The sequence below is a fragment of the Canis lupus genome, chromosome 5 (genome assembly GCF_048164855.1).
Source record: "Canis lupus baileyi chromosome 5, mCanLup2.hap1, whole genome shotgun sequence".
Lineage (NCBI taxonomy): Eukaryota > Metazoa > Chordata > Mammalia > Carnivora > Canidae > Canis > Canis lupus.
Window position 1 is genome coordinate 61329348 of NC_132842.1, and position 20789 is coordinate 61350136.

Genomic DNA, 20789 nt, shown 5'->3' on the forward strand with positions numbered 1-20789 from the left:
CCCGGGCACAGACACACCACACAGGTGGGGTTCGGTTTGATTATTTTTGAGGACACAAGGAATGGGGACGAAGGTGGTCCTGAGGGGCTGGGTCAGCGTTGAAGTTACACAGTGAAAGGGGGCGGGGTGGGGGTGAGCAGGGGAAGGAGATGCTGCAGACCCTGTATCAAGAGGAGGGAGGGAGACTTGGTGTACCCAGTGGGTGCACTGGGCAGACTCGCCCAGCCTTCCCCATGGCCTTCCCCAAGGTGCCCCGCCACCACCTCCTCCAGAGGGTCTGAGGAGCCCACGTCCGCCTGCCACTCCCAGCTCTGCGTGCAAGAAGAGCCTGTATAAGGGTATCTGTGTGTTTGTCTCTTAGATGAAGTGAGAGTCCCCAGTTCCTGGCAAGGTCTCCCAGCTTCAGAGCATGGAGGTGAGTTCGAAAAGTAGGGCTTATTTCCAAGATTCTTCTGCAAATCGCAGTCATTGCGCTAACCTGCTGAGAGAGGAAAGGTTGATTAAAACCCGAAGGGCCACTTGGTGGCGATTTCTAGGAAATCGGAGGTTGAGGGCGGCTTATCCAAAGGCAATCCAAGGTCTAGAAGCGATTTGCTTGCCAGAAGCAACTTTCGGACCCCGTTATGTGTAAATTCAAATAACAGTGTAACCCAATTTTCTCAGCCAGTAGCTAATCCTGAGAGAAATTACTACAAAGAGTAGAATCTGACAGTAATTGCTGGAGGCTGCCTGATGCTTGGGGGACGTCCCTTTGTGGGACAATTCCCTTCCACCAGGCACAGCTGATTGGCAGTCACAGCCTGCTGGGGGTGAAGTCTGTGGGGTGAGTGCTCTCCAGGGACAGCACCAAGCCTGGGCGACATTCCCCAGGGGTTTTAGTGGGCCGCAGGCAGGGCTGCCAGCTGGACTTGAGCACTGGCCTTAAACCAATTGAATGTATCTGGCCCGTCCCCTCAGATTCCTTGGAAAGCCCTGGTTCCTACCCAGCCCTAGCAAACTCTTGGTACAAGCATGCCGGGGGCCAGCTGGCCTCCTCCGAAAGGCAGGCAGGCGACAAGGGTGTCTGTGCCAGAAGATCATAGGTGGTGCCCACCTGGCCCATTTGGTAGAACACAGGGCACCAGTGCAGAGAGCTGGTTGTCCATCTTTTCCATGACTTTCTGAGTGATCCTAGATAAGTTACTGCCTCACCCTGAGCTTATGACTATCATTTGGTTTTGAAAGGAGGGGAGACTAGGACTTTTGTTTCTAAGCTGCCGTTTGGTGGGATGCTGTGGGACAATCCCGCTCCGGGTCTGAACGGGGCATGCCCGAGAGGCTGAGACGCCGTGCGCTGGCTGGGTGGCACAGTGAACAGGTGTCTTGGGGACAGACACCGCCGGCGCCGCCTGGGACCCACTACCTTCTGCTCCAGACGGGTACTGGCAGTGCACTGCAGGCTCCCTCCGCCGCGGGCACGGCGCACAGTTCATCGGCAGCCCCGGCGGGGCAAACGGGCGGTTTCCAAAGGCTTTGGCTACGCGGGAAGACGCTTCCAACCCGGAGTCTCTGGGGACCGCGGGTCGGCCGCCCGCACCCGGGGGCTGTCCTGGAATCAGACGGCAATCAGGACTTCGTGGCCTGGGAGGGGCTGGGGTCGCACCTTCGACCGCGCCGGGGGCCGCGGTGTGCGCCAGAGACCAGATGCGCGGTTTCTCGCTGCAGGGGTAGTGCATGGTCATCGTGGGGCCCCCCGGCTCGGCCCGCAGGAAGTCAGCTTCTCCGGACCCGGGGGGCTCACGGAAAGAAAAGGTGCGCGCCGCCAGGCCGCACTCCCCGCGCTGCAGCCGGGCCTCCCGAGCGGCCGCGCACGGCGCCCGCAGCGACTGCGAGTCTTTGTGGAGCTCGGCCAGCCTGTCCGCAGCTGCGGCCACTGCCTCCTCTTCGTCGGCCTCCTCCTCCTCTTCTTCCTCCAGGTCTTCCAGGTCACTCAGCCGGAGCCCTGGAGCCTCCTGGCTTGCAGTAACATCTGCAGGAAATGAGGAAATCAGGAGCGGGTGAGAAAAGCCCCAGGCCCCAAGGGAAATCCGCCGGAGTGCCTATCCCTGAGAAGCTTTTAGCAAGATGGCTCAGCACTTAGGGCATTCTTGGAGTTATTCGCCAGGCTGGCCGAAACCTTCTCTTCCAGTTGTCCCAGGGCCCCCGCAGGCTGCCCCAGGGACAGAATTTAGGTCCCAGCCCTGCCCCCACTCCTTAGAAGTCTCCTCCTTTCTGGTGGAAAGAAACCACCACCTTTTCATCGCCCAAGACCTGGATCTCACTTTCTCCACTGCAAAGCAAACCGACACCCAAGGGGGCATTTCCCAAACCCCCCACCCCACTTTGACATCCATAGGTAGCGGGTGTGTATTATTTAATTCAGCAAATATTTACTGAGTGCCATCGATGTGCCAGACATCATTAGGCATTTAGGCATTAAGAATTTAGAGAATTCAGCAGCGAGATAGACACTTTCCTGTGGAGCTGCTGTTTAAGAGGTAGACAGATCCCAAGTACCTTCTCATAGTGGTAAGTATGGCAAACGAAATACAACAGGCGGGAGCTAAGTTAGCTTGGGTGGCCAGAAAAGACTTTTTCCAGCCCACACCTTAGAAGTCAAGATGTCAGTTATGTAGGGAATTACAGGCAGAGGGAACTGTGCAGGCCAAGGCCCAGATGACTGCCCATTTGGGGAGGGAAGAAGGAGGGGGAGAGAGGAGGGGAGAGGGTGGGGTACAAGTGCAAGGGTAAGTAAGGGAGTGCCACTTTAGTTAGCTGTTCCACAAGGCAGCTGCAAAAGTGCAACCCAATAGATGGCTGGAAAATCCCCAAGGTGGGGTGATGAGCATTTCTGATACCTTTGGTGTCACCATTCAGACAGCCCAGGGGCTCCTCTGCTCCACTCTCAGCCTTCCTCTCCTCTCCACCTTTGTTCTTGGGCGCCCAAGTCATCTTGTTCTCCTTCTTGAGGCGCCGGCGCGCGTTGGCGAACCAGGTGGACACCTGGGTGAGGGTCATCTTGGTGATGATGGCCAGCATGATCTTCTCGCCCTTGGTGGGGTAGGGGTTCTTGCGGTGCTCATTCAGCCAGGCCTTGAGCGTGCTGGTGGTCTCCCGGGTGGCATTTTTCCGGCGGCCAGTGCCACTCAACTCCACTGCTCCATACCTGGGGGGAGAACCTGGCTCACAGTTCTGGGTCTGAGAACCTGGGGCTGCAGGCAGGAGATGGTCTGAGGCCTGGAAATGAGGTTCAGCGCTCCTCCCTCCTCATGCCCTTCCCCCTTCCCAGGCTCTTCCCAGATGGTTCCTAAGGCAGGGGAGGGGAGAGGACTTGGAATGCCAGCTACCAGTGCACCCTGTGCCTTACCGATCATACTGGTACTGCCCCAGAGTCGGCTCGTAGGGATAATAGGCTCCTGGTTGCGCCAGGCCAGGTGTAAAGTTCCCAGCAGCCTCTTTAAACTCATACTGTGGATTCTGGTGGGGGTGGGGTGGGAAGAGAGAATTCAAGACTGCATTTGGGGAAGATGCTGGGAGGTATCACAGCTAAGGGTGTGAACCCTGGAATAAAAGTCTCCTTCAGATCCCAGTACCACCACTCCCACTGGCTATGTGATTTTGGGCACAGTTGTTTAACTGCTCTATGGCTCGGTTTCCCTTTGGTAGCTGGGAATAACAGTAGTACCTATAGGGTACTGAAGAAGACCAGCTGGCAGACTTATTGGTGTAAACAGTAATTAAGTATTAGCTCTTACCAGTGCCCTTACTACCTGTGACTCCTCCCAAACCCCATCCCCACCTGCTGGGGAACTTCACTGCCTTACTCTCCTTGCAGAGCTATTCCCTGACCCTTTGGATCTCTGTGACTTTGGACAAGGGATTTGAACCCCTCTGCATCTCAATGTCCTCAGCTGTAAACGGAGACTTGCCTACCTCACAGAATTAATAGAAGCCCAAATGTTTTCTAATCAGAATGGAGATCTGCAAAGTGTAAAATGCCATAGGATGTGCTCCCCCTTCCCCACTATACACAGTCCTACCCATTTCCTTTCCTGAGAGTTTTTCTTCCTTCCTAGGTCTTCCCTGGAGATGTCAGAGTAGATGTCACCGCTGCTGCGTTCTTGCCCCCAGGCCAGATGGGTTCTGGCTCCCACACCCAGGCCCCCTCCGGTGTACTCACCAGCGCCCCGTACAGCGCGGGGGGCTCTGGGCTGTAGGGCAGGTAGCCTGGGTAGCTCTGGGCAGCTGCCGCGGCGTAGGGGGCTCCATAGATGCCCAAGGCGGCGCCCAGCTCGGGCCGCGCACTGCCCAGCAGCCGGCTCTCGTAGGATGCACAGCAGAGAGCCGCCGCCGGGGTGGAGCCTGGGGCCACATCTGGGACGGAGCGCGGGGCGGATTCGCAGCAAGTGGCGCTGGAACTTGCCGACACCAGAAACTGTGGGGGGCGAGAGAGGTGCGCGGCCGATCACTCCCTTATTCCACATTAACTAAATGCCACCGTGTGCGGAGCATTCGGCCGGGGTGGGAATTATCTGAAGACGCAATTTATCCAAACTGCCCTTACAGACACTCCTAAAACGCTGCTAAGGCTCCAGAGTCCCAGGGGTGCAGGCGACGGGAACGTTCTGAGAAGCGAATTACAGGAGCCCAACTCCCCGTTTTGCCGCCGACCCCTCCTCCCGCCCTCCCATCACAGGATCCTACAAAGGCAGAACTAGAAGTTAGCCACAGAGACCACCATCACGTCTCACTCCTGCTCCCATTTTATAGATGGGGAATGAGGACCAGGGAGACTTGTCCCAGATCACAAGGCGGGCTCAGAGGTCAAACTGGAACCAGACCCCACAGTCTGGGCAGAAACTGGAGATCGTGGTGGGTGCCCCCAGAATTTCCCCCAGGAAACCTTTGTCACTGCACAACCAGACCACCCACCCTAATCTGGAAAAAAAAAAAAATCGAAGGTACCGGAAGCAGAGAGCTTGGACCCACTCAAAGAAGGGAGAGAGGATAAGAGCGGAAGTCCACATGCAAACAACTGGAAAACGGTGAGGCGGACTCTCGGGGTCACCTCGGATATTTGTACAATAAGGCGGCCTGTTTGGAAGATCTTGAGATCCCACCCATCTCGCCGAGCGCTCGGTCGGTGCCCAAGTTTCGGGTCTCAGGATTTTCCAGCTTGCCCTGGGGGAGTGGAATGTTCTCGGCAGCGGTTTGGGGGTGTCGGAGGGGTCTGTGGTCCATCGTACCTGCTCGGTCTGGCTTCCCCAGAGACTCGTGCGAAAGGAGGGCGCTGAGCCGCGGGCGCGTGCCCTGGGCACCCCCGCCCGGGCGGCTCTTCCCCCACCCCCCGGAGGCACTTCTTACCTGGGAAGCGCTGCCGTACGGGTGTCCAAAGTGCGGGAAGGACATGGTGGCTGTCCCTGGACCGCCTCCTCCTCCTCCTGCGAGTTCCCGCCTCAGCCCCGCGGTTCTGCGCCCCCGGCCGAGCGCCGCCTCGGTTCCTCACGCCGCTGCGGGTGCCCCGCGCGGGGTCCTCCGCCCGCTTGGCGCGGCTGGAGGCAGAGCCGGGGGCAGTCCCGCTGCCGAGCCCTGCGCTCCAGAAGGCGCCCCTCCGGCCCGCGTGGTCCGGAAGACAGAAGGGCCCATGGATGGGCAAGGAAAGGGAGAGGACGCGGGTTCCCAAAGTCGCGCGGTGGCGAGGCAAGGTGCGGCGCGGCGCGGGGCTGTGCGGCTCCCGAGGTGTCCCAGCCCAAGGTGGCCAGAGGCTCGATGTGACGTCACGGTAATCCCGGGCCGCCAGGCGGGCCCCCGGGCCCCGGGGCCCCGGGCCACCAGGCGTGCCAAGCGCAGCCAGCCCGTGCGCGCGCGCGCACTCTCACCCACACTCAGACTTGTTCCGGGAGGTTTATGCAGCTGGCGAGGAACGTCAAAGACCCCGACCCTCTCTGCTGGGCGCCGGATCCTACCCCTTTTCGCCTTAAGCTCACGCGCGCGCGCGCACATACAACCTCTCCAAATTACCCGGGAGAAGTAGGAGAAACGCCTTCCTCTGCGCCGCGCAGGCCCCGGGCGCAGCTCGTTTACCTCCTCCCCTGCGGCCCGGAGGAGGAGAGAAGCGAGCAGGGCCGCGGGGGGGGGGGGGGGGGAGAATACAAAAGGAGAGATGGGAGGAAAAAGAGGAGAAAAGTGGGGGAGAAAGGCAAGAGGGAGAAGGAGGAGGGGAGAGGAGCGAGATGAGGAGTCGGAGCGAACGGGCGCGGGGGAGGGGAGGGAGCCGGGGTGGGCGCAGGCTGGGCGGAGGCTGAACACTGGCAGGTGGAGGAGCGCGGCGGCTCGAGGGACAAGCCTGCGGCCCGGCTCCCCCGCCCCTCCGCCGCCGGAAAGTTTGTTCCCGCCACAGGCCCCGCGCTCGTTGGGGCCGCGGCTGGCCAGCGTCGGAGGGTCCCCTGGCCCGCCCGTCTTTGTCCCCCGGAATCTGGCCCTCCGCCCCCGCGTCCCCAGGACTCTGGCTAGATCCAGGCTGCCCGCGCCCCGGCCTCGGCCAGGGTCTCGACCCCGGGGCGTCTCCGCCGCCTTCGGGCGCTGGGACGGGCCGGGTAGCGCCCCCTCGAGGCCAAGGTTCAGCTCCCCTCGGAACCCGCCGGGCAGCGCGCTCGGTCTGGCCCGGCCCTCGGCAGGCGGCGGGGGACGCCCCTCGGCATGTCCTCCCGAGGCGAGGCGTGGCTGCCCCCCGCGCCCCGGCCGCCGCGTCCACGCGGGAGCGGGGGAGCCACGGCGAGGCGCCGGCACGAGCTGCAGCCGCCGCGCTCCGCTGGGGGTGGCGCTGGCGAGCCGCGGTTCCGCGCGCCGGGACGGCGGCCCGTGCCCCGCGCTCCGCCGCGACGCCGCCGGGCTGGGCCCGGCCATCTGACCGCCCCCCTCGGTCCCCGGGGTCCGCCCAGGGGCGCTGGCGCGCTGGGGGCTCGCGTGTGCCGGGAGGGGGGCTAGTGTGCGCGCGGCACAGTCCGCGCACCCGAAGGCTCAGTCCCCAGGCCCGAGCCTGCCCATCGAGGGCCGCCGGGCCGCGACGTGGGGCCGGAGGGGGGCGTCCAGTCTAGCAGGGGGAGGTCTGCGGGGGATGCTGTCGGTATCCGCGTGGAACGACGGCCAGAAACCTCCGAAGGTCTGGCCTCTCACGCACAGGGTCAGGGCCCTGTACAGTTCACAAACGCACTCCCAGGCCCTCGCTGCACCTTCCCGGAGGAACCCTTGGCCCAAGGGCCCAGTCGCCTTTTCTAGTGTGAACGCAGAGCGCGGGGCCCAGAAGTCAGGCCCGGGTCTCCGCCCTGCGTTCTTGCGAGGCGAGGAGGAAGCCCAGCAACGAGGCACGGTCTAGGGCCCTGGCCCCATCCCTGGCCGCCGAGTTTCCCCCTGGAACCTCGCAGAGGGAACCGTAGGCCCGGAGCCGGCTGCCCCTTGGAAGGGAGCACAGTGGTTCCTCCCCCGCACCCCCCCGCACCCCCCCACCCCCAGTACACACTGTGCAGAAGGAGCCAGGCCCTACAGACTCCGCAAACCGCACACGATTATTGATACGAGGACAGCCTTCATTCTAAATACTGAGGGACCCAGGGAGGCTTCCTGGCTGCTGCTGCTGAGTATCGTTACCTTGGAGAAACCTTGCGTTCAACCGGGGGAAACTCCCAGTTAGAAAAAGAATTACAGTTATCGCTGGATTGATTTAGTGATAAAAAAAGTCCCCGTAATAGATAGATCCCTTGATTTTTCGAAATGCACTTTGGAGCTCTCCACACATTTGCAGCTTGGGTATATCTAAGCTTTCTTTCTTTTTTTTTTTTTTTTTTTAAGTAAGAATTGGAGAGAATTCATTAAATTAGTCCCTTGGGGAAGATTACTGCTAATTAATTAATTGCAAACATTTCCAGAGGGAAAGTATGTCAATTGTAAAGTAATAAAATTAGGTAGTTGAAATACTTACTCAGCAACTTTGATTGCCCATTCGTTCCCAAGCAGATTTTTTTTTTTTTTTTTTTTTTATGACAGAAAAATGGGATAGTGGTGAAGAAAAAGCATTAGTTCTGTCCCCTGGCGATCTGGTTGCAAAGGAGAAGCTACCATATAGAATGTATTGATTTTTCGCTGATTTATAAGACCTCTGCGGTATCAATGCTGTGTGCAGGCCCTCCAGGCCTACCTCTTGTCTTTGCTCTCTAGGATTAGAGAAAAGGCAACAAGATTTTTCAAGAGGAAAAAAAAGAGAGAGAGAGGAAATGCAGCGGTGAAGGAAATTGGAATGTAGGGCTATGAAGGTTCCTGGGTGTTTTTCTTCTTATGTGGAAAAGAAAAACAAACAAAAGAGCAGGTTTTATGTGAAGGCACCTTTCTGTTGTCTTCAAAGTTACTTTATAGTAACTGAGTGTCTTAGGGAGGAAGGCTGCCACTTGCAGGCGTGGGAGACTTTGGTTTCTTATTTCTTTCTCAGGGAGTTGCTAGACCCACAGCAAACCTACCTGGTGCCCCTGGGGTTTGATTGTGACCCCTTGGAGCATTAAGTGGGGTTCCCTAAAAGCAATTCTTATGAAGTGTGTCCTCTTCCCATTATTTTCAGAGCCTCATAACAAAACAGAGCCAGTGGGTTAAACCGGTATGAACCTTTGTCTGGCAGAGACCTCAGGTAAAAAAGAAGTCTTTCTTGGAAAAGGTTGATTCAGGGAAGCAGCCACGGAATCCGTTCTCATCCTCGTGACTGTGGATAGGCACTCATTTGGCAGCTGAAGGCTCTGGCTTTTCATTGCTTTGTTTAGCACTGATTAATTTAGTTTTGGGAAAAATGCCCAATTGTGTGTGTGTGTCCACATAGAATTTTACTGAAGCAAGTAGACAAACTTATGAAATGCAGATCTTTCCAGTTATGTTTGAGAGTCATTCCGTGCAAAGTGTTTTATACAAATGGTACAGATCCTTTTGTTGTATTATGCAACATGCCCTGAAATTTCCTCTAGCTGCTCATTAAAACAAATATGAATAAAGTAAATAGTCAAAGGCCTATTTGGATTATGGAGAGTACTCATCCATGTTGTTTATTTGAAGTTCATGTTGCCTTGCTTTAAATTCATTGATGGTCTTAAGCAGGCAGGGTAAAGGATGTACCTTTGAGCAAGAAACAGACTCTTAATTGTAAAGAACAAACTGGTGGGTACCAGGGGAGAGGTGGGGGGGGCGGACGGGGGAATAGGTGATGGGGATGAAGGAGTGCACTTGTCATCACGAGCACAAGGTGATATACGCAAGTGTTGAATCTCTATATTGTACACCTAAAACTAATATTGTATGTAACACTCTATGTTAACTAACTGGAATTCAAATAAAAACTTAAAAAAAAAGGGGGGGATAGGGATACATCTTTGACAATAAACTTGAATCCAGCACACACACTGGAATCATATTGTATTATTCCAGGTTAAATATCCATCATTTCCTGATGTTTTATAAAGACAGCAGATTTTACAGGGAGTGTGTGTGTGTGTGGGGGGGGGGGGAGGTGAATAACAACCCAGAAATGCCCCAAATCAAGTTCAAATGCCTCAAATCACAGAGAGAATGTGTGAATCTATGGGCATAGCAACATAGATGACAATGTGCTAAATTCTATTTTTTAAGTATGGATTTTTTTTTTTAGTGGCTGTTTTTGAACTGAGAAGAATAAAATTTCCTCAAATCTATGCATGAATGGACAAGTGCATCTGGACAGATGCATCTATAATTTATACTGATCAGTCACCGCAGGTCTCCCTGAGTAAAGCCGAAATGAACACTAATTGTTCTGACGGAAGTGGTGTGCATGGCATCTGATGTGAAAGGCAGCGAATCCCTGCCTTGCCTGAGTACATATTGTCAACAGCAACCTTAGCATCAGAAGCAAAAAATAAAAAGGCAATCATTCCCAGGTGAGGGTATTGATGTCATTTGTCAGGAAGGTGGCAAATAGAAAGAATGGATTTCTGAATAAAGTAAAACAATAAGACCTAATATAGAGGTCTTGATGTGTCAGCAAACCAGGTACAAACCTGAGCTTAGAATTAGAAATCATAGCTTGTCGATAATAAAATTCCTTTGCATTCCTAGTGTGCTTGGAGAGCTATCTTAAACACCTCTACTTTATCTGTTCTAAGGCTTAGGACAAGGAAGTTGGAGAGGTGAGAAGTCCAAGATCATATAACCCAGTAGATGACAGAGGAGGGACTGGACCCTGGACTCCCTGACTTTGGGTCTTTCCACAAGGCCCTGTTTGAAACACAAGTTAAGCCGGGCACAGCAAGGAGATGGGGTGAACTCCAACTGGACTCTGATAATTTACATGTAGTGCCTTGCGATGACACAGGGTAATTTAGGAGAGAAAATGTCTAAAGAGGTGCCACTGGAAGCACACAAATTCCAGATCTCTACGACATGCTTTTCTATTAGCCTGTATTATGAGAGCACTTACATAATAATTTGGGGGTTTTAGCAATTTGATGTGGATCATCCATTAAAATATAAAACAGCAAGCAGAACCAGCTGTGGCTGATAAGTATCCCAAAAACTAAAAATACCAACAAGAACCAGAAAAAAAAAATGTAAAAAATCCAGCTAAGTTTAAGGCTCTATATCTCTGCTGATTTAAAAAAAAAAAAAAATCAATGGAATTTAGTAGTTAGTGACTATTGTGAGGACGAGATATTTTTTTTAAGCTTTGTTTTTGCGTCAGTGGACAGGGGGTTTAGTGCATTAAGTTCTTGCTTGCAAAGCAGTTTTTGTATACAGAAAAGTCTTGATTATTTTTATCCTACAGAGGGTAACATCTTTCTAATGATAAGCTTAAGGCATCTCGTGTTTTCACGGAATCAAAATGAAACGTAAACAACAGATGTATGGATTTGAAAACCAGGGAACAGCTTTTGAAGACAAAGTCTACGGGAAAGAAATGCGTATAAGAAAAAAAGGACAGTATGCAAGGATCCACTGGGATAAGATGCCATGTCCTATTCCCCTTTGTGACAGGACCTAGGGGTGGTCTTGAGTGGACAGTTAGGAAATAGTCTCATGGCCTGGGCAAATGGGAAAGGCAGCTAGCTGCCAAGATCCTGGCCCTGAGGACCGCCAGGAACTGTGGAGTTTTGCATCTAGCTCTCTGACTCCAACATGGTCAACTGGCAGTTTAAAAGGACGATACTTTGCTACTCTTTCCCCTAAAGTATTGCATTGCTGTCGACTTTGAGGCTTCAATTAAAATATGTGCAGCTTCAAGCTATATATACACATTTGTCCTCTTAGGGACATTCCTCAGTTTTCTCTTTCACTGTGGTTTCACCTACTTTTCAAGCCAAGCATTAGAACTGGCTGGGAGCCTTCTTTTTTGTGCCACCTGGGGCCCACTACTTTAGGGAAGCTGGGACCATTTGTGATGTCACGTGCTGGCCACGATAATTTACGGCAAATCTTCACAAATCAATAAAAATATGGGAAGTATATCATTTTTAAAGGGAAAAAAAGAAGAGAGAGAAACACATGAGACATGCCCATTAAGGGCATAGCCATTCTAATACCTGCGTGTCTGCTTGGGTCTGCAATTAAAAACATTCCGATAATAAATCTCCTTGCAGTCTCTTTGAATGCTTTTAACTTTCTTGAAGGTTCAAATTGGTATCCCAAAAATGTGCCAGGACTTTCACAAGGTATTTTATAGACTCATAAATAAATACGGCAATTAATCTATGCTATATTTCTTTCATATTTGATGACAATTTATTATGGCATTCACCGATTCGGTGCACAAAAACTCTAATGCACTTAAAATCGGATTTCAAACCAAACATTTTATGGGAAAATATAGTATTGATCATCCATTTAAAGATATCATGAAGATGATTCATAACCTGCCGTAAAAAAAGATCTCATGAGGGTCTTACAAATGAGTGGGGTGGTGGAATGGTTATTCATAAAGCCAGAGCTATTGGATCTGTTCCTCTTGTTTTCTTCATCCATCCTTGAGTCTTCCAGCGCTGATTACTTTTGCATGTTGCTGTTTTAGAAGAAAAATCTCTTTCCATGACATTTTTCATAGTGACAAAAGTTGTGGAATTTCGCAGTGAATATTCTCTATTGCAATGTTCTGTTGAAATTCGGTCTGCAGGAAGGGTTTTCACAGGCAGCTGAGATGATTCTGTTATTTTGGGGTCGAAGCTATTTGTATGGTCTCCCCATTACATGGGTTGTTATTGACAGACTGTGGTGGTTTCTAAGCAATCTTGCCCCCCCCCCCCAGTTAGTCCACAGTCCTTACATACTATAAATAGTCGAATATCTTCTGCACACACACAGAGTACGAGGTGCCAGTGAAGACAGAAGAAAATCCAAGAGTGCTGGTGCTTCTTTTCAAATCACACTTCCTATTCTATCTAGGAAGAACAACCCATGTCATTCATTCAACAGACACATATTGAGTGGCTACTAAATGCTGAGCTTGGTTCTAGGAGAAAAAGTTTGGGTACTGAGCAAAAATCTTTCCTGCCCTCATGCAGGCTACATTCTAAGGAGGTAAATATTCTCAAGACATCCCAAAATCAGGTATCATAGATAAACATGGATTTAGTGGTCAGCAAGGCAATGAAAATCTCTGACCCCGTGTGGTTTACAGTGTAGCTATACCTGAGATTAGATATTATTTGTTTCATTTTACAGAAGCTGGAGCCTAAGAGAGCTTATCTGGTCTGGTGTCAGAGGCCTGGTACTAAAAATCTGGCATTTGGGCTCAGGTTGCTGGCTGCAAAGTCGTGGGTGAACAACATATCTCACAGTAGGAGCTTAATTATCACTATGCAATTTCAAGAAATAACCACCTCACCTAACATGTAGTTGATCCGAGCTCTTTTGGTTCTTGTCTCCTCTTACCCTTAGATGTCTACACAATACCACGTATCTGCATAGAAATGAAAAAAAAAAAATCAGGGCAGCCAGGTAGATGTTTTGGTCTCTTGGACACTAACACCTAGAATTCTCAGCTGGTACTTTTCACATTTGCCTTTGACTGATGACTAGGGCCATATATAACATCTGAACGACTGGGAAAATAACATCCCATAAATATTGGTTGATGGAGCTGGGATGGAATATAGCTGGGCTGGAGCTTTAGGACATAAGTGACTCAGTTGCTTCAAACCTACCCACATTACTGACTAACATATTATACATTCATAACTTGCTCTCTTTCATTTTCCCAGCCATACTGGGGGTTGAGTAGGTACATTTCCGTACCCTCTTTCCACAGATGAGCAACTGGGTTTCAGAGGGATTAAGCCATTGGCTCAGGTAATGTAGCTGATTAGCATTTGAGACAACCTGGGTACCACTGGGTCTTTGGATTTCTGTGTAGTCCACTTACGGGCTCCAGCACCTTCTGCAAGAAAGCATAAAGTCTGTCCTTGGAGTTCCATACAGGCTGTGGGAGGTGTAGCCCTGCAGGTCTTCCCATCTCTGGGATGGGGACACCTTCCTTGCTCTTTCATTTTGGTTTTGTGATTGGATTTCCTCTGGCACTTTTAAAGCTATGCACAAGCTTCTGCTTTCTGGTGGTTCGGGTTTGCTCTAGCCACGAGCTCAGAAGGAAAGGTTTGCAATGTTCACAGCAATCACACAGGCACGATGCTGAGTATGACACACCCAATCAACAATAATAAATCCATCAACAGGACCTTGGTGTGTGTCTCCTCGTCTGCATTTCTGAAACTGTCCCAAAGCTGACTCGTAAGATCTTTCAGAGGGGTGCCTTGGTTTGCTCCAGGCACACACTGGTCTGAGTCTGTGGAGATGAGGGCATCAGACACAGTGTCTATCTTGTATTGGAGGGAAAATGGACTTGACAGAGGCAGCATGAGATACACGAGCAGGATTATACTGTCAGTGTAGACCGGAGAATGTAAACCACTTCCTGTACCACTCTCCAGCTCAAGGGCAAGGGCAGAGCAGAGGGGAAACCTGCAACTATAATTATGAGATATAAATTTATACATATATAAAGGGGAAGGCTGAGAGTGGATGTGAACCACTAAAACTCCTTTTACATTACAAACACCACAGGGATATGGAAAAGCAGCACGGGGATTAAGGACATCTTTTTGCTTTGGGACTAATTTATTACTCTAGATTACACAGTTAACAGGGAAAGGCAAAATTGATATTTGACTGTTTCTCTGTAAAAAGTTAAATGTAAGTAATGGGAGGGTCCTGCCCCTGGCTTTAAACACCTGATGATGGAGAATAAGATGGCCAAGAGCTGAAGAGAGCAAGACACTGGTTTGAGAGACAATGCTGGAACCTAGCCTGGATCTGCCACTGATTGCCTAGGAGGCGCTGAACAAGTCTTTCTGCTTCCGGGAGCCTAAATTTACTCATCTGAAAAATGGAGAGCTTGAGCTCAGTGATCTATAAAGGACTCTTGGGCTTACATCTTTATGGGAATCAGGTCATTCTTCCTTTTCAAGGACTTTAAAATCTCCTTGCTACCTTAAAAGACTCTCTGGAGAGATCTTTTTTTTTTTTTAAATCATGGATGGTACATCAAAATATCTTGGGCACATGTCCAGTTACACATGTCCAGCCTCACCCCCTGAGATTCTGACCAAGCCGATAGTGGGGCCTGGACATTTGAATTCAAGAAAAAATATAAAATAAAAATAGAACATGCACCTGGGAAAAAGCCAAACTACCTGTGGGTGAAATGATTGATTGTCTAACTGATGCCCACTCACTGTTTCTTCCTGGCTAAGCACATTCTGATGTGGTCTGGGGTGGCCATCTAGAGTCATGGCCACTCGTTCCTGGCTTCCTAGCATCTTTTGCCGGGGGAGAGGAGGGTGCCATGTAAACCAGTTCTGGCTAATAAGGTTTAGAGGAAATCTGCATGGAGGATTCTGGTAAAACATTTATTTTCCTGATAAAAGAGGTCAGAGGCAGTGGTGCCCTCCACTCCATCTTTTGGGTCAGGGAATATGGACGTGATGATTGAAGCAGCAATATTCATTCATTCCTCGGTTGAACACATGTTTATTGAGCATTTACTCTGTATCAGGTAGGATTCTAAGGTGCCGAGATACAGCTGTAAACCAAACAATATCCCCATCCTCATGGAACTGACATTCTTGTCCAGAAGATGGACAATGTTCAAGGGACGTAGGTAAAATACAGAAATGTTCAATGAAGATATAAGTATGTAAGTAAGTAAATAAATAAAATAAATAAAGTAAGGAAGAGGAGTTTCCATGAGCATGAAGCCAAGATAATTCCTCAAAAGTAGCCCTGGTATCAGGGAGCCAATAAACCACTAGCTCTGGACTTCTAGTTATGTCAGACAAGTAAACTGGTTTTGTTTAGGTCCCTGTTAATTGAGTTTTCTATTACTTACAGCTGAATGAATTCCTAAGACAGTGTCGTGGGGGTACAAGAGACACATAAGTCATCTGATTATTTCATTCCCACTCTCCAGAGGCGTGGACTCCTAAGAGTTTCTTGGCTGCCTTCCAGAAATGTTCTATGTTAATACAAGCCATATAAGCATAAGCTATATATAAAGTTTCTCTCCCTCTCTCTCTCTCTCATACGCACACACATAATTAATGATAATATAGCATGGTGGTTGAGAGCCTGGGTGTTAGCAGCCTATGTAGCATAACATGATATATAGGCTGCCTGCAGAGTGGCTCCACCCCTCACCAGCATGTCATCCTGAACAAGTTCTTAGTCTCTGTGTTCCAATTTCCCCATCAGTAAAATGGGGATAAGAAACCTACCACACAAGCTTCTTCTGATGCTCTAATAAATTTTTATGGAAACCCTGGCACATTGTAACCGCCCAGAACTGTTAGGTATGTCACAGACAATGAGCATCTCTGTGTTCTCTTAACAATCCACTGCACATCTTTCCAATCGGCACACAGATATTCCTCCTTTTGTGACACCTGGGTACTATTTCTCAGTGTGGACGTGCTCAGTACTTTTTTCTCCGAATATCCAGAGGATGTTTTGATGAGCATCCTTGATGGAGGACCGTGTTCTAAAAAGATCTGTGCATGCACAGAGCTGGCTAACAGCAAAAGGAGCATCTGCTGAGATTGGCCTTCTTTTCTTCTGTTTCCCACTTACACAGCTCACTGTCTCCTGCTCACTCACCTGCCCCCTCCCCCAACTGTACACTTTCTGTTTCAGTTCTGTGTAGGGCCACGCACACTCACAGGGGCAGCATTTGTGATACATTCTGCCTCAACATTTGAGAACTTGATCTTTGTAGACTTTTCTCCCAGGAGGCTGCATCTCTTTAGGAAGGATTTCGAAAAAAAAATAAATAAAAAGAAACAAACTCCAAAGTCTGCTTTACACAGGGGCACACGAGAGCTAATTTGGCAGCATTAGTCCAGTGAAGGAGGAGGTATTTAAATAACAAGTAGTCCAAGGAGGGGGGCACAGACATGAAATAAATCAGATAATAATAATACAACATGTTAAGTGCAATGAGGGAGAATAAGCGTAATGGGCAATGGGGGTAACTAATCGTAGCCAATTGTGCCTTATAGCTGTGTGCAGAAGATCAGGAAATAATCTGGTTCTGACAGACAAGCTGGGGTTTTAATGAAGGAAGGAGGAGGTGTTCCAGATTAAGAGAGGCAGTGGCATATGCGGAGCCATGGAGGGAGCTGTTAGGGGATCATTATAGTAGGATGGACGGGAAGGGATGAATGGAATGAGGCTAGAGAAGGTGGTCAGGGGCAGATTGAGAAGGAGGCTGGGTCCCACTGAGTCTATGATTGGTGACTCTGGGTTCTAGCGGTATCATGCATAATGATGCCAATGAGATGTAGAATCCCCTAGAATGCTAACTCTTGCCCAGGCATGTACTCTCAGAGTCTCTGCCTTACGCACCCAGCTGTACCACTCCATGGGGACTCCAAAGGAAAGTAGGTGAAGTTGCTGAGTTTTGGGGAGAAATACAGAAAAGTAGGTCAGAAAAAAAAAGAAAAAAAAAGAAAAGTAGGTCATGGGTGATGAAAAGGCTGAAGATGATGTGTCTCCGTCTTGAGAGTGGATGGTTTCACACGTTATTAGTCAAAATTCTTTCAGTTGCTGCAACAGATGGCCCCTGTTAGGTGGGATAAAAAGGTAAAAAGATGGTAGAATGTAAGGGTGGGTTAGACATCCAAACTCGGGGAGCCATATTTATAGATTAAAAGCAAGAGAACTTGGGGGGATTTCTCCCCAGGGGGCTGCCATTAAGGAGTCTCGGCCTCCAACAACTATGTCCTTTTTAATAAGTGTCGTATTCTTACATGAGAGAAAGGGAGAGTGAGAATCTAATTGGTCCAGTCCACTTCTGGTCCAGTATCTTGGTGGCTGGACCAATCAGCTCTGGGTTGGGGAGATACTTATTGTGAGCCAAGTGGTACCGCTCCCCTCTTCAATCCAAAATGGTGGATCAAAGAGTAAATCAGGACAACCCCACAAAAGAACCAAAGTTGTCCTCCATTCAGTTCTTGGAACGGGGCAGTTAGAGCCACCCCTGCTGGATCCAGGCCCTAAGAAACTTGGACTTCATAATTTACGAAGGCAACAGGGAGCCAACAAATCCATTCAGCGTACATGAAATATTTCAAGTGAGGCACAAGGGACTTGGAGCAGGTCTTAGAGAAGATGGATTTACATCTGGCAATAAAATCCCAACTCCGGTAACCTTTGCACTTAGGTCTGGATTTTGTCTGGATCTTAAAGCTTTTATAAGTGTTTAAGAGCATGAACTCTGCAGGGGTTGGAATTTCTCTTGCCTTTTCTCTCTCCAGGGATTGGGGCTGCCAAGATGAGGTTGGGGTGGGGTGGGGGGGGGTAGGGATCCTACCTTTCATTCTCCTAAGCTTGGAACTCTTTCCCTGGAGGGTGTTTCATCTCTGCCCATGGATGGACTTGGCTCCATGACCTCTTGAGTGATGTACTTAAACTTGCTGAGCTCCAGCATCCTCACCTGTGAAATGGAGGGGTTCCAAACCATCTCAGAAGACTGGCATGAATGCGAAATGCAGAACGCACTTCAGCGTATTTTGTAAAGTAACAAATGAGTGAACGTGACTGTTTCGTAATGCTACTGGATGGAGTTTGGTTTGGGAGGTAGAAAACAATTGTTGTGGGTCCCAGCTCTAGCTTGGGAAAGTAACCTAGTGTCTGAGACCTAGTTTCCTCATCTATAAAATGGGGATACTTAGTGCCTATCTTATGGTGTTGGGGGGTAAATGACAATGCATGCAAGTGGTCTTGTATGAGCACAGGGTCAGGGCACAGCCCATGATAATCACCCCTTCCTCCCACAGAAGTGTTCAAGAAGCCAAAATAACATTCTTGGTGGATACAGGTCTCTTCAGGGACTAAGAGGTCTTCAGTGTATGAGCACAGGGTCAGGGCACAGCCCATGATAATCACCCCTTCCTCCCACAGAAGTGTTCAAGAAGCCAAAATAACATTCTTGGTGGATACAGGTCTCTTCAGGGACTAAGAGGTCTTCAGAGTCCCTATCTGTGGTAGATGTTTCTAGTGCTCACCTATATACACTTCTTTCTTTCCTAAGCATGCTGGCTAGAAAGAATACTCCCAAGCCTCCTTGCAGTCAGACAGGGCCATGTTACTAGGTCACGCTACAGAACTATGAGTGATGTGAGTCATTTGTGGGCTGAGGCAGTGAGAAGTCTCTGTGCAAGATGCTCATGTTCCTCTCCTCTTGCCTCTGTGAATGTGCAGTACTCATGCTGGTATGGTAAAGCCACTGGATGTCGGAGTCACTCCATGGAGGATGGCTGGTCTTGGGGTTCTCAGCTCTGTAGCAAACCTTGCAAATGTTAAGCCATTGAGGGTGCCTGGGTGGTTCAGTTGGTGAAGTGTCTGCCTTTAGCTCAGGTCATGATCTCAGGGTCCTGGGATTGAGCTCCACATCAGGCTCCCTGCTCAGTAGGGTGTCTTCTTCTCTCTTTGCCCTTACCCCCTCACTTATGCTCACTAGCTTGCTCTCTTGCAAAAATATATAAATAAATTCTTTTTTAAAAAAGTTAAGCTATTGAGACTTGGGAGGTGTTTGTCACTGAAGCACATTCTATCCCAACTAGCATACTATTCTATTGCTTACTATCTATGTGATCTTGGGCAAGTGACTTCTCTGAGTCTTAATTTATCTATAAAATAGGATGGAAATTAGCATTAACTTAGAAGGTTGTTCAATGAGAGGACTCAAGTAAAATGATTAGTTCAGGCTTTGGCACATAGAATATGTTCAATGAACAGTGACAGTAGTGATGATGATAATGTCATGGCATGATGGTGAGGGTGGTGACGATGGTGATTTGCAAGCTGGTTGTGGTAGCTGGATTCAAACCTCCTAGTTAAGTAGATAAACCCACATAACCTCTAACTCTGGGCAGTGGGTAAGAACCTTCTCTGGCACATGCCAGTATGTGGTTAATTGTATTATGAGATACCAATTTAGTGTATCTGTGGTTGCCTATACAACTTCCTGGTCTATATATAAAAGGATAAATGCAATAAAATTATGCCTTCCTTGGAAAGCTATTAAGTAGAGAGTAGAGCCAGAAAAGCACACTTATATTCTTAGCACTGTTAGTCACTTTTCTCATCTGACAAGAATGTGAAGTAAAGTGTCGTGCTGGAGGGATGAATGGGATGAATGGGAACAGGTGTGTACCCTCAGGGAGCTCTCAGTCCATATGGTCTTTATTATAACTATGCTGAGCTACTGTAGGACAAGAATGTATGTCCTATATCTCTACCCCCACTTTGCCCCAACACCAGCTTGTATGTAGCCTGATACCATGGAAAGAGTTTGGGCTTCTGTGGACAAAGGGATAAGTCTCAATTCTAGCTCTGTCACTTTGTAGCCATGCCTTTGGGTAAAATTCTTAACCTGTTAGCCTTGGCTCCCTTATCTTTAAAAAGGAGGAAATAATTGGTATTATGGTGTGAAAATTAATTATAATATATGTAACACACCTTGGGCAGCTCTTAGCATTTTATAGATGCTCAATAAAATATCAGCTGTTCCTTGAGATTCTACATTATTCCATACTCCCAACCCCTGGACCATAAAAAGTGTTTTGTATGTATTTATGGAACGGCAGGCAGAGAAAATTATTTTCCACAGTAAAGTACTTTTGGGGGAAACTAATTAACTTACTTTTAATTAATAAATTTTGGACCTCTGTAATTTGTTACTCACATTTTTCAATTCTTGGCCACTTATCATCATTGTTTGAGTGAAACCCCTTCTTGCTTTCTTTTTTTTTAACAAAGATTTATTTATTTATTTATTTATTTATTTATTTATTTATTTATTTGAGAGAGAGAGAGAGTGTGTGTGTGTGTGTGTGCAAGCAGGGGGAGGGGCAGAGAGAGAGGGAGAAGCAGGTTCACCAGCCCTGGGGTTCAATCTCATGACTGAGATCTTGACCTGAGCCAAGATGGACAGTCGAACACCTAACCCCCTGAGGCCACCCAGATGCCCCTATTTCTTCCTTTTTTGATTTTTTCCATTTCTGCTCCCTTTCCCCTGATAAGCACAGGGGTGCTATCTGCCAAAGGTGAATGTGGCTCTGTATATGTGTGCTTAATTTATGTGAATTGGACTGTAGAAGGTTTGGCTTTCTTTCCTTCTTTTCTTATGAAGTGTTCTCTGTTTTTGTGACCTGTTGACATTC

At 49.2% G+C, this 20789-nt stretch overlaps 1 protein-coding gene across 2 annotated transcripts; it reads right to left on the minus strand.

Moving 5' to 3' along the window:
- Window positions 1-40: 40 nt before the first annotated feature.
- On the minus strand, window positions 41-5895 carry IRX6 (iroquois homeobox 6). 2 transcript variants are annotated; one of them, XM_072827030.1, is made up of 6 exons: window positions 5383-5895; window positions 4199-4453; window positions 3386-3495; window positions 2877-3184; window positions 1403-2008; window positions 41-478 (listed from the first exon to the last, which is right to left on the minus strand). In XM_072827030.1, the coding sequence occupies exons 1-6, from the start codon at window positions 5425-5427 to the stop codon at window positions 474-476; spliced, it is 1329 nt and encodes a 442-aa protein (XP_072683131.1). In that variant the 5' UTR covers window positions 5428-5895; the 3' UTR covers window positions 41-473. The 2 variants fall into 2 exon arrangements, with proteins under 2 accessions (XP_072683131.1, XP_072683130.1); XM_072827029.1 differs by having other exon boundaries at window positions 41-481; window positions 5383-5894.
- Between the last annotated feature and the right edge of the window lie 14894 nt (window positions 5896-20789).